Raw genomic sequence first — 13,374 nt, forward strand, 5'->3', positions numbered from 1 at the left:
CTGCTTAGGACAGAGATGAAAACAGTCACGATGGGAGTTGTGTCCACAAAGAAGGTTTCGAACATTCACCTCTCCGCGGGATTCCTAACTCAACTCACAGTTTCAGCAGATTACCTGGAGCACCTCTGCTATAGATTACCCACAAGAATACCATGCAGTTTCTGTGAGGTCAATACAGGAAAACTTCAACTCCCAAATGAGTTATGGTGAACTGTTTAGGTTTTCAATGAAAATCTAAAGTAGATTTTCTATTTGACAAGTAGATAATCTACTTAACAAATGACAACAGTAGTGTCTTGCAGGCTAGTTATTTATGAGCAAATCACAACAACGTAGAATTGATGACAATGGGCAGAGAGGTTTTGAATGAGCAAGTCCTGAGCTCTAAAGCCCAACCAATGACTCCCAGACTGGTGGGCACCAATTTAGGAGGACTGACGAACAAGCTCCTTCAGTGGGGAGATAAAACAGGTACACGATGAGAAGATCCAGCTAAATAAGGGCAAGCAGCCAAAGCCTCAGGGGTCCAGCTGACCGTGAAGGTGAGTGTAGTGTCAGAGTGACAGCTGGTGTGGGCTCAACGATGGCCCACACTCAGGTGCAGCATCCTAGCGAGAAGACCATTGCTGGGGCACACCTGAAGCCCTGCACTCTGCCACTCTATTTTAAGAGTGACACGGGTAAGCCCAGTTCACTTCTACTGAAGAAATGGCAATGAACAGGATTTACAGTTTAACATACTGAGGCTGTTTATTCACCACAGAGAAGGCTTGGAGGAACAGTGAAGTATCTTATAACTGAAGGGGTGTCATGCAGAATAGAAACTAGACTTATCCTTTATTGCTTTGGAGAACAAAAGTAGGACCAATGGTTAGATGTTAATAGGGAGTATTTTACCTCAATATGAGAAAATTTTCTAACGATTAGAGCTATTAAATAAATTGAGTTGCCTTGTAAGGCTGTAGGACTTGTTCACTGAATGCATTCAAGTGAGGTTCAATGACTGCTTGTCATAAATTTAGTGAGAGGATTATTACAGTGGGAAGTTTGCCTAGGTTACTTCTAGGTTTCTTTCTAACTTTTAAAATTGTATGAATATATGTTACCTATTAGAGGCTAAGGCACAAAAGTAGATTTCATTTCAAAATCACCTTAAAATAGTACTGTAAGTAGTTTTCTTTTAAAATGATTTAAATTCAGAATTTTTCCCTAACGCACTCTTCTACGTACTCAATAAATATACGGCGCCTTATTAAATTCAACAAAGCTGCTTTGAACATTTATGAGTGTCATAAGAAAAAAATTCTTCCCAAGAGAATCTTACGAAGATTTTTAAATGTTGGAAAAAAAGTATCTTCGGAAAGATTTCTAGCAAATGGAATATTCCATGCAAAATGATAGCAGATGGAAGAGAGGAGGAAAAAAAAAAGAACAATTTCTTTATGGTTACCCAAGGAGTCAGAGAATGTATGTGTCAGGAAGGTGGTTGATTGCTTGATTTTGCATAACCTAATTGAGATTATTATTATTTTTAAATGTGGGTTTGTTGTGCTAATTAACTATAAACATATGGTATGTAAAATGCATGCTGCTAGGGTAAATTAATGTACCTCTAACATACATCCATATTTCATAGCTTCCTCCACACAAATAAACCTCCTATGGAAGTGCTGTAAAGCAAACACAATTTTGCAAATTGCGTATCGCTGGTGGTAGAACTGATACACCATTTTCCCATCATTATCTCTGACATTTCACTCACAATGATGATGAGAGGCATTTTCAAATAGAAAATTTCTCCCATGGAACTGATTAATGTGATGAAGTACTGTATAGAAATGAGGGAAAGCTCAAAATCTCTGCAATCCCTAACTTTTAATTTTATCTACACACAAATTTCTTCTGTACCACGAGATTGAAACTAGTTATATGGGAACCAAGACATTCAAGGCATCAAACATGTATTTTGCACCTACTATGTTTCAGGCATCATACTGGGAAACAAAGATTAAATAAAACAGAGTACTTGTATTTTTATAACAGGATTGTGCTCTGTTTAATTTCAGTTTATTCAAAAGAAGCAAAATGAACTCTTTGGCTCCGTTAACCAAACTATATCAACAAGTATAAGATCAAAGAGTCATACAGTCTTATGCCCATCCCATCTAACCTCTTACTTTCAATGTGTGTGTGTGTGTGCACGCATGCGTGCGTGTGTGAGTGATTCCCCCTGATACTCCAAGTCTGTTAGGTATCTTATGTTTATTACACGGTGGGCATCAAGAATTTCAATTGCCATCTTGATATTAGCAGTAATGTCTCAGGGATTTCCGTTAAAATAGCTTCATTTCTGAACCAGAAATAAGCCTCAAAAACCCCACAACTTTCTATACAAGATGATTTTTTAAAAAATAACTTCAAAAAAGGCAAAAAGCTTTACTCCTAACAACCCAGACAGGAGAAAACAAGAGATCACACAGCATGTTTAACGTGGAAGGGGTGTGAGGTGGCCCAGCTCAGACAAGGTAAATAGGAGACCTAAACGCAGCAACAGCCAGTCCCTTCCCCCCGCCCACTACCCCAGAAGCAGACATCACTAATCAATCATGCTACTGTGCCACTGAGTCTGTATTCTCAACAAATTCTTCAGAAAGTTACTACCAATTTATCAGGCTTAGCATTAAAAGTAAAACTTACCTGTCATCGCTTTTCTGGCTCAATCATTTTATTTTATAGGCAAGGAAACAGAGACTTGGAAAGATAAAGTGACTTCCCCCACGATTAAATGGCTTCTAAAAGGCAGGTCTAGGACTTCTAACTCTAAATCAGAATTTCTTTTCATTATCATATCCTTCCTTTCTAATCTGTCCTTAATAAGACCCTTGGTTTGCTAGTCTTTGATAACTATTTTATTCTGTCCTCATCAAGTGCTTTAAATTACTAAAGAGACTACATGATTTATACTTCATGAAGATTTGCAGCATTTCTGCCTTGCTCTTACCTGAAAGTATTTAAAAGAGAGAGAGAGATTTAGTGATTTTAGGTCTTTCATTGCATTGTGGTTTGGGGCCTTATATAATCATCTTAGGCAATGTCAGCAAGAAGGCCTAATCAAGATCTGTTGGGAAAGAGCTGTGAAGGAGAGACTTTCAAACGTTTTCATCCATGTGTCATTTGATAAAGATAATATAAAAGGAAAAACTACCCCAAAGTGAGGTCAAAGAAACAAAAGAAAGCAAGCGAAAGGTTTAAGAAGGATAATAATAAATCCACAGTAATTTAAAAAGACAACAAATTTAAGAAGGATAATAATAAATCCACAGTAATTTAAAAAGACAACAAATTAGAAAATCCATCAAGGGGGAGGTATGACAAATTTGATTTACGACAAATCCATTGCCTCTTCACCATTTCAAACTTTCACCCACCGTAAAAACTCCTCCCAGAATGTGGATGAACATTTTTCTGAGAGTCCCTGTGCTTTACAATTTTATTTTTAAATTATTTGTGTGTTTGTGTGCTTTACAATTTTAATGTCTCTGATTCTGTGCCAATAAAGGAAGCTGAAGAAGAGTTTTACCTCCACCCTGAGATAACAGGATGACAAAAGTGATAGTATCACAATGTTGATTACTCTATATCTGTGTATGCCACTGGTCACATTAAGCCTTTTAATGTATTATCACATATAATCCTTTGAGTGTAAGTCCAAATACATACAATTTCCACGGTAATCAGGCTCAAAACCTGTATTGTTTTTTCCTCTTATGACTTCCTTCACTAATTTCTCATTCCTCAATGTTCCATCTCTGCCAACCAACAATTTTTTCTCAAATTTATGAGCTTGTTTTATTATTTTTTTAGATTCCACATATAATTGATAGTATGCAATATTTGTCTTGCTTTGTTTTCACTGGACATATTGCCCTCAAGATACAGTCATGTTCCCACAATGGCAATATTTTGTTCCTTTTGATGGCTGAATAATATTCCACTGTATAACATATACCAATTTTTTTTTGACTGAGGTTACATTAGTTTACAGCATTGTATGTGATTCAGAGGCATAAGATCACACATCTTCAGATGCATGTCACCTCACCACACCTAAAGCTAAAGTGCCCATAGTTCTCCATAGTAGCCCATCATGTTGTCTCCCCTGCTTTTCCTTCCCCTGCGCCCAGAAGCCTCAATTAGATTTCTAGGATTTTTTATTGATTCACCTTTGTTTGACTCTTTGTTTCTCTCTAGTCCAATATTAGAGAAACAATCCAGTATTTGTCTTTCTTCTTCTGACTATTTTACTTAGTATAATCCTCTCCAGTCTTCAGTTCTATCCATGATTTTGCAAATAAAGATTTCATCCTTTTTATACACTTTTTTGTGTGTGAATACACACATAAACACACACCTTCTCTTCCTAATCTACTCATTTTGTACTTGGGCACTTAGGCTGTTTTCATAACTTGGTTATTGTAAGTAATGTTGTAATGAACATAGCACTGCATCTACTCCTTTGAATTAGTGTTTTTTTGCATTCTTCAGGTAGACATCGAGGGGTGAACTAGCTAGATAATATAGATGGATCTATTTTTAATATTTTCAGAAATCTTATTGTTTCCCATAGGGGCTGGGCCAGTCTACATTCTCACCATAGTAAGAGTTTCTCTTTTTTCATGACCTTACCAATACTTGTTTCTATTCTTTTAGGTGACAGCCATTCTCATACTATGAGGTAGTATCTCATCTCACTATGGTTTTGATTTGCATTTCCCTAATTGGTAAGTGATGATAAGGATTTTTTTCATGTGCCTATTTCATATTTCATGTATGTTTTCTTTGGAGAAGTTGTCAGTTCTTCAGCCTACTTTGAGTTCTTTAAAGATCGTGGATATCAGCCCCTTGTCAGATGTATGGCATGCAAATATTTTTTCCTATTCAGTAGAGTGTCTTTTTGTTTTAATGATAGTTTCTTCTGCTATAAAGAAGTTTTTTACTTTGATGTAGTCCCATTTGTTTCTATTTAGTTTTGTTTTTTTCTTGTTCTTGGTGATGAATTCACAAAGACATCACAGAAGCTAATGTTGTACTTTGCCTCTTTTCTTTTTTCTTCAATGTATTTTATACTTTAGGGTCTTATATCCAAGTCTTTTATCTATTTGGAGATTATTTTTATGTGAGGTGTGTGATGTGATCTAGTTGCATTCTTTTTCATGTTTCTAATTTCCCCAACTCCACTTGTTGAACAAACTCTCCACTTGTATTCTTGATTCCTTTCACAAGAAAGGATGTGTGGGTTTATGTCTGGGAACTCTATTCTATTCCATTGGTCTGTGTGATTTTTATTCCAGTACTATACTATTTTGATGAACATAGCTTTGTAGTATAGTTTGAAGTCTGGGAGTATGATACCACTGGTCCTTTTTTTGTTAGAATTGCTGGCTATTCAGGGAATGCCACTGCAATCAACATGAAGGTACATATACATAGTTTTTGTCATCTTCAGGTAAGTAGGTAAAATTGGAAATGCTGGATAATAGACAAGTTCAATTTTAATTTTTTTGAGGAGCTTTCATACTGTTTTACATAGTGGCTGCACTAATTTAGATTCCCAACAGTGTCCAATGATCTCATTCTCACCAACCCTTATTTCTTGTGTCTTTAATAACAGTTGTTTTGATTTGCATTTCCCAGAAAAGGACACTGGACATCTGTAGCAGATTACTAGGCATATTTAACAGCTAAGGTGAGCTTCACATAAAATGTTAGGGCTAGCTAGTAAGTGGCAGAACCAGGATTAAAACTCAGTTCCTTTTTGACTCCTGCGTTCATGCTTTCTTATTCAACTTATTCATTAAACCTGCATAGGGCACCTGCTACAGGCCAAGCATTATTCCAGATGACTGCTCACTGTCAAAGGCATCAGGTACTCTTGGAAAGCAGAATTGATTTACTTAGTTTAACATCCTTAGGGTATGGTCAGCTATCTGTGCATTACAGATGTTATTACTCAAAACATCCCTCAAACAAGAAACAGAAAACTGGCTGCTCTAAACAGGAAAGTAAACTAGTTTTGAGAAGATCTATAATGTGGGTTCTGCCAAAAGCAGAGCTCAAAAAATCAGGGTTAAAGTGGTATGTGCTACACACTTCTTCAAAAGAATCTGTTGATATGATTCAAAAGCCACAAATATGTCCATTGTACTTGATAACAAAAGTTTTTAAAATTCTCTTGTGGCGGCCCTCCCTGGTGACGCAGTGGGTCAAAGCACTGCACTACAAAGCTTACTTTAAGCCACTCCCGCATGAGTTCGATTCCCGCCTGCCCAGGAGGAGTCCACATGGCGTGGCAGACCTCTCCTGACCCGCCCGCTGCTCCCCTCAGCATTGTACTTCATCGATCTGCCTGTTCTGCTCCCCACTCTGTCTCTGGTGAATCCTCTCACCCTCCGCATCTCTGGCCTGTACCCCAGTTCTATATGAAAAAATAAATAAAATCTTTAAAAAAAAATTCTCTTGTGGCTTTGAAATTTCATTTTAAAGAAGTTATAGAAAACACAGAAAAATTGTATGAATAAAGTGGGAGTGTTCATGTTAGTGTTATTTTGTAAACACCTAAATGGTGATTGCAACCGAAGTTCAAAGAGGGGAGAATGATGACAAATGATCACACAAACTGCTTAAGAATTTAAAAGTTAGTAAAAGCATAAAAGTTATGTAACTGCTGTGAAAAATGCACACTTACATAAGACACAGAGAAGAAAGCAGAATTCAAATCCATCTGCTATGATTACAAATATGTAAAAGTGTTTTTTAAAAGGCTGGAAGTGAACACTTTAAAATTCTATTTGCTGTTTGGAGTCGAGTCACAGTTGGGCCTGTCCCTTCACTTTTGGTACCACTGTTTCTTCCGGAGTTTCTAAATGGTTTTCATAATAGCAAATGCCTTCAATATTGGAAAGAACCAGAAGCAAGATCTAGCCCCAACAACTAGGGAAAGCTTCCCTAGTTCTAGAAACTCAGCTCCCCGAGTTTCTATGACCATTCGTCATTATTCTCTCCTCGTTGAACGCAGAGGTTGCATTCACCTTTTAGATACTTACTGAATAACACTAACATAAACACTCCCACTTTATTCATATAATTTTTCCATGTTATCCTAGTTTATCAGAGGCTGGTCAAGTGATTAGAAAACTCAAACAGAAAAATGGCTTTGCAAAACAGGATGCAGAGCCCAACTGGTGATCACATACAGTGATGGTGACAATGGGGAGCATTCCAGAAACCAAGGAAGTGAAGACAGGAGAGTAGACATTAAAGCAGAAGGAGCCCGGGGAGGTGGTTGGCACAGCCACTGGCTCAATGCTTAGTTAGGCAGGTTCCCACCTGCAGAGGGTGGAGGCGTCTCAACAGTGCTGTCCTGAGTCCGCATGTGCCGCTCACAGCCTCAGCATCCCTGCTTCTCTGACACTGTGGCCCTAAGCACTGCTCTGCTGAGAGCTCTTGGCATCCCGAGTGACACTGTGACGTGTAGGTGGCATCCCAGCCACCACAGAGTGATCACGCCCACAGTCTCTGAACAGAGAAAGCTGAGGCTCATCATGAGGACCTGGGTGCCATGAAGGCCTCTGGGATAATGGAAGATGAGGTCCTGTTCTCAAACTGAGCAGCACCTCAGAATCACCTGGGGAGCCTGGTAAAATATTTTTTGAGGTTTTGTCCTTGATTTTGATTTAATAGTTTTTTTTTTTAAGATTTATTTATTCATCTACACAGAGCTGGGGTACGGGCCAGAGGTGCAGGGGCAGTGAGAGGATTCACCAGAGACAGAGTGGGGAGCAGAACAGGCCGACTGACAAGTACACTGCTGAGGGGAGCAGTGGGTGGGTCAGGAGAGGTCTGCCGCGCCATGTGGTCACCTCTGGGGCAGGGATCAAACTCATGCTAAAGTGCTGTGCTGTAGTGCTGTGCTGTAACCCACTATGCCACAGGGAAGACCCTGATTTAGTAGTTTTATTTCATTCCCCAAACTCTATCTTTTTAACAAGTATTTGAGGGATTGGAGATATTCGGGAATCCATGAGCTAAGCAACGTAGTGTAATTCCAATGCTTAATATAGTATTTTTTTCCTTTACTAAAAATCAATAGTTTTAACAGAACATTTATTTAAGTAGAATATCTATTCCCAACAATGTCAGAAAAAGGAATATTTACGCTACCTGGTAATCCAACATGCAGAAGCTTGGAAAAAATTGACAAATTCGGGATTCAAAAAAGTAGGGGAAAATCCAGAAAATTGGTAGTTCCTTGGGGTTGTCATCTAGTGAATACAAATAAAGAAAAAGAGAAAATAAGAAGCTGAGAAAAAAGAAAAATAAAAACTCAAAAACTTGTGGCAGCAGCAGTAACTGCAATTGTTCAAGCCACTGTAGTTACCTAAGGAGAGAATGTTGCCAAAGTGCCACTTGCAACTGGACCTTCTCCCTAATCAGCGCAAGCTTCCCATCATGCCCCGACACTGCTACGAAGCCTATGTAAAAGTAATTCTTACGTGATTGCCACTTTGGTCTAGGAAAAGGCAAAGACAGTCTGCAAAAAAGTGGGAAATAAAAAAGCAGCAGCAGAGGTGGATCACAATGGGACCGAGGGGTCCTGGGCGAGGAGGCTGAGGCCGGGCGTCTCAGTCCTCGCTCCAGCATCGCCCATCTCCACTCCAGAGGTGATGCAAGCTAAATCATGGAAGATTCTTAAGAACAGTCTTAGCAAAATTAACTTTTAAGATAAGATGCAGTCAATACAACTATTATTACAGGCTGGCCACAAGGCTTTTTCTATTGTGTCCTCATAATAACCCATTGGGTCACAATAATCACCCCATTTTACAGATGGGGAAATGAAAGCACAGCCTTAATTAAGTCGTTTGTTCAAAGTCACACAGCTGGTGAGTGGAATATGATTCACAAAGCCGTCAGTGCTTCTTCAACACACTAATTTTATACACTCTGATAAACAAAGTTAATAAACAAAAACAAGTGAATTATTTAGAACTATCAGTCATGCTTTAATTTTTGTTTGAAGCTGTCCCCAAAACGCACTACGTGGCTGGCACAATTAATGGCCAATAATCTAGCACCTTGAATGCTGGAAACTAAGAAATGACTATCCTGACTTATACAGGGAAATCCTTGGAAGCCCTAACGCACTTTAAAGTGAGGAATGACCCCAGTCACCGGCCCTCCTACTACCAGTGTCCAGGTGCCACCAGTCACCTCTGTTAGGCCACTACATGTGCTGACTTCCCTGCTAAAGGGTGGCAGTTTAGGGTTCGGGTCAGCCGCTGGTGCCTACAAGATTGGACAAGACTTTAGGAGAGGGAAGGCAGGATCCAGGACAGAGACATACGGCTGTCTCATCCGCTGCTCTGTGGCCAGCACCAACAGCACGTGGCCCGCAGTGGCTACTCTAAGTCCTGGCTGAATAGCGTGACAACGGCTCACTGTTCCTCTTCATAATGTCCCCTTGGCCCATCTGAAACAAATAGTTTATCTATTAGTCTTTTAAAAAACAGAGATTAGGATGATGAAAAGGGTCTCACGATAATGAAAACGGCCACCTCATCAAATAAGCTGTTTTTTTAAAAAAAGACAAGAACCCCCGACCTGTCTATCTTATCAGGTCCCTGATTCACGGAGCTCTGCTAACATTTGACAGGAAGTAGACACATAGATACATGTCTATTCTGCAGTAAGTAATAGATCACACACCTTGTCTTTGACCTTCCTTCCATATAGCAATTAACTTCTTGAATGTAACAGCCAGAGGTTCAACCAAGCCACCAAATGGAGGGTCTGTCACCATAATAACTCCTTCACCTTTATCTTCCTGTAAAAAGGTTCTGCATACATCAAGGGCAGCCTGGAATAAATAAAAGTTAATTTCTCAATTAACACAAGTGGAAGGCCCTTCATCCTTTGGAAGAGAATGCATTAGGCTCCTCACTCGTGGAGCCTTCACCCATGCTGCCACCCCCTGCCCCGGTGACATCCTAAAGCTACTCTCGTTCAGTTCCAGGAAGATTTTTATCTTTGGGTTCTTGATAAGCAGGTTTTAAAATTGCAAATTCAAACGCCATCACTATCAGAGGACTACACATTTCAAATGGTTAAATTAAAAAACTAAATTTAGCAACCTAAAAGAGAGAAACTCATTACCCGTGAACACTAAAACACTAAACTCAATTCAACAAACAGAACCTGAGTCGGTGCTAACCCCTGGAGACACAAAGACAAAGAAGACATATTTTTGCCTGCCTGGTTTGCCCACTGCTCAGGAGTCCAGTTTAATAACAGCTACAAGTTACCAGTAAAACGTGCACATGCTTTTTGAGTACCAGGTAAATGACAGACATATTTGAACAGGCACACTAAGCAAATAAGTAAAAAGTCACAGGAAACAAAGCTTATCCAGGGCATGGAACCAACAAACAGATTGAAGTGTTTTTATAACTGCAAAGTTAACATTGACCACTGTCTAGGGTATTTATCATTTTTTTTTGCTTTGGGAGAAGTCGTAAGAGACTCCTGTAATATAGACTCTAGTCTACTGACTCTATATCAGTTTCGAAGCTCTATATTTCATCTGTAAACACAAACTGACACAGATTTTAAAGCTTACTGGCATTTTAAATGTTAATAAATCTATGTTTATAATAGAATACATACTTTTCTACTGCTGATTTTGATAATCTAGAAGATGAGAGGAAAAACTACTGTATCCTAATCCCTTTTTCTTAGAAAAGTCTTTATTAACTTCCTACTGGCAGCCTGACGGCAAAGGATGGCATGTCAAGAAGGTTAATCACTTTTCAAGAGCTGCCTGGCACTGCCTTGACCTGCCACCCCAACAAGGACTTCAAGTACAGAGGCTGTTATTGAAAGACCTTCAAATTCCTTAGAGTTAAAAGCATAAAAAAGAAAATTAACAAATAAACAATACCTAAACCCTTACTGAACTTCAAAACAAAACATCAAAGATCATCTCTCCAGTAAGAATCAATAGCATCAGGCCTCCCTGGTGGCGTAGCGGTTAAATCTCAGCGCTATCAAACTATTACCAGCCACTGCAGCCTGAGTTTAATCCCCGGCCCTGGAGGTGACCCACATGGTGCAGCAGACCTCTCCTGTCTCACCCACTGTCTCACCCTCCCTCCTGTACCCCTGGCCTATAGCCCAATTCTTACATGCATAAGTAAATAAAATAAATCTTTAATGAAAAATAAAAAATGACACGATGTCATCATGTCATTGAGCTGTGAAGGGTCCACATGTGACTGGCTACCTCTGGCAAGAGCTGGCTTACACCACCCATGTGGCTGGTGACTTGAAGAAGTGCTGGCATTGAAAACAGCTGATTCTCTACACAAACTTTAACCCCTTTTACCATTTAGCACATGACATTCTTTGCAACCCAAGAGGCTGTATTATTTGCTATGAGAAAACCCTGTGTGGGGAACTCCTGCCTTTTAATTCAGGTTACTGTGCAGTCCTGAGCTTCAATTCCCAGAACATCCTACATACCTTCATGGGGGCTGAGCAGACACATCAACACTTAGTGATTGAACAATACATGGTAAATAAGCCTTGACTTAGGAAGTAGGTAGAAAAGGGACAGATAGCAGAATCATTAAAGCAAGAGTTTTCCATAGATCAAGCCCTACAGTTGCAGTGCTACTTAGAGGCTGCTCCCAAAATGTAGAAAAAGGAAAACCTGAGCTGGACAAAGGTATTCTTCTGGGAAAGAAGAAGTGGAGCTCGGCCTTGGTGGCTTATTTTACCTTTCTTCTAGAACTTCTAAGACTCTGCTATAAACTTTCAACAGCAAGTTATGCAGATTTCCAAAAAAAAGTGCTAGATGAAATTGCTAGGCAACTGGTAGATGATAGTTAAATGTGATTTTGTTTTTGTCATTGTTTAAAATAAAAAGCAAAATCATGTTACAGTATTAAAAACAAAGACACAGCCCAACCGACTCCGGGCCTGCCATGGCAGCATCACACATCTGTGGCCTCCTCATCTAGGGTGTCACCAGGCCCCACCGCACCCCTGGTTAGCAGCTCAAGGCCCCACGGTATCCAGAAGTTGCACCGGACTGTCCACCTCACTCTTCCACCAGACCCACAAACATTTCCAAACTCCACTTCCAAACCTCCCGCTCTGTTATGAAGAATGAAATACAAACCCAGGCCAGACTGCCACACTGTCTCTGAATTCTCCCCGGCCTACTCACTGCCTGGTCTTTCTGTTTCTATCTGCGAATGTCTGCAGAACACACTTCCTTCCTCTCTCTCTGCCACTGTCCTGGCTGAGAAGTCCCTCGTCATCTCTTATTCAGTGATTTTTCACTGAAGTGATGTTTTCTAGGGTGAACTTTCCTACGCTCATCTAATCAGCTCTCAGATCCTAGTGATTACAACCGCATGTGCCCTTTGGGAAACAGAAACATGTCTGATTCCGACTGCTATTTATTTCAGTATTTGGTTTTCATGGCGTTCAGGGCTGAAAAATATATATCCCCATGCTAATTTGATTCTGGTGGAAGGTGAGCATCACTGACTATACTTACTAAATCAGGAGGCTCCTTTTTCGACCCCAACCAACAATTCTGAATTTGTTTTCATTTCCTGAGTGACTAGTTTTTCAGTCTTGCTTCGCCGTCATTCTGTCATTAGCTATTACCTTTAAAGCACAATATATAATTAAGCATGGCTCGCCATCCTTTTTTTTAAACTGATCTATACACATACACGCATGGGTGCTTATCAAGTCGTCGTCTTCACATTAACCAAACATTTGCTGATCTTTCAGGTGCAGTTACTTGGTTGTTTTGCAAGAGATCTGCTGTGCTGTTATCCAGAGTGACATTTTTAGCATCATGTATTAAAAGCTTTTTCTAAGCCACCATCCTTGTTTTTTAAAGACTACGTTTTGGAATCATTTTAGGTTCATAGCACAACCGAGAAAGGAGAAAGGTGTCCCACTACTCTCCTGCTCCACACAGACTGCCTCCCTCATTGCCAACACCCCCACCAGAGTGGGGCCTTTGTTACACCTGATGAGCCCGAGTGACACCTCATCATCATCCGTAGTTTACATTAGGGTTCACTCTTGGCGCGGCCTATTTTTTAAGGATGGATTTAATAAAATCATCAATCTCTTTAACCAGGCTATGACATTTATCAGGGTGGCAGACAACAAACAGCTAACCTCAGAATCCCTTTTTAATAACATACTGTAAATCTACAAAGGAGAGCTTGACTTTGTAAGGGAGTGAGGGGAAGGTGGAAATGTGACTTGAAGAGTGCTCTGAAAGTTGGG

At 39.8% G+C, this 13,374-nt stretch overlaps 1 protein-coding gene across 1 annotated transcript in view; it reads right to left on the minus strand.

The window, feature by feature from the left end:
• The window catches only part of ZCCHC4 (zinc finger, CCHC domain containing 4), a 36,601-nt gene that overhangs the window by 7,057 nt on the left and 16,170 nt on the right, over nucleotides 1-13,374 (minus strand). The window contains exons 7-8 of the mRNA XM_004681366.2: nucleotides 9,766-9,916; nucleotides 8,221-8,321 (exon numbers count right to left, since the gene is read on the minus strand). Coding sequence (XP_004681423.1) covers nucleotides 8,221-8,321; nucleotides 9,766-9,916 — 252 coding nt within the window. The remainder of the gene's footprint in view (nucleotides 1-8,220; nucleotides 8,322-9,765; nucleotides 9,917-13,374) is intronic.

Source organism: Condylura cristata, unplaced genomic scaffold (genome assembly GCF_000260355.1).
Source record: "Condylura cristata isolate star-nosed mole 26May11 unplaced genomic scaffold, ConCri1.0 scaffold00012, whole genome shotgun sequence".
In the NCBI taxonomy this organism is placed as follows: Eukaryota; Metazoa; Chordata; class Mammalia; order Eulipotyphla; family Talpidae; genus Condylura; species Condylura cristata.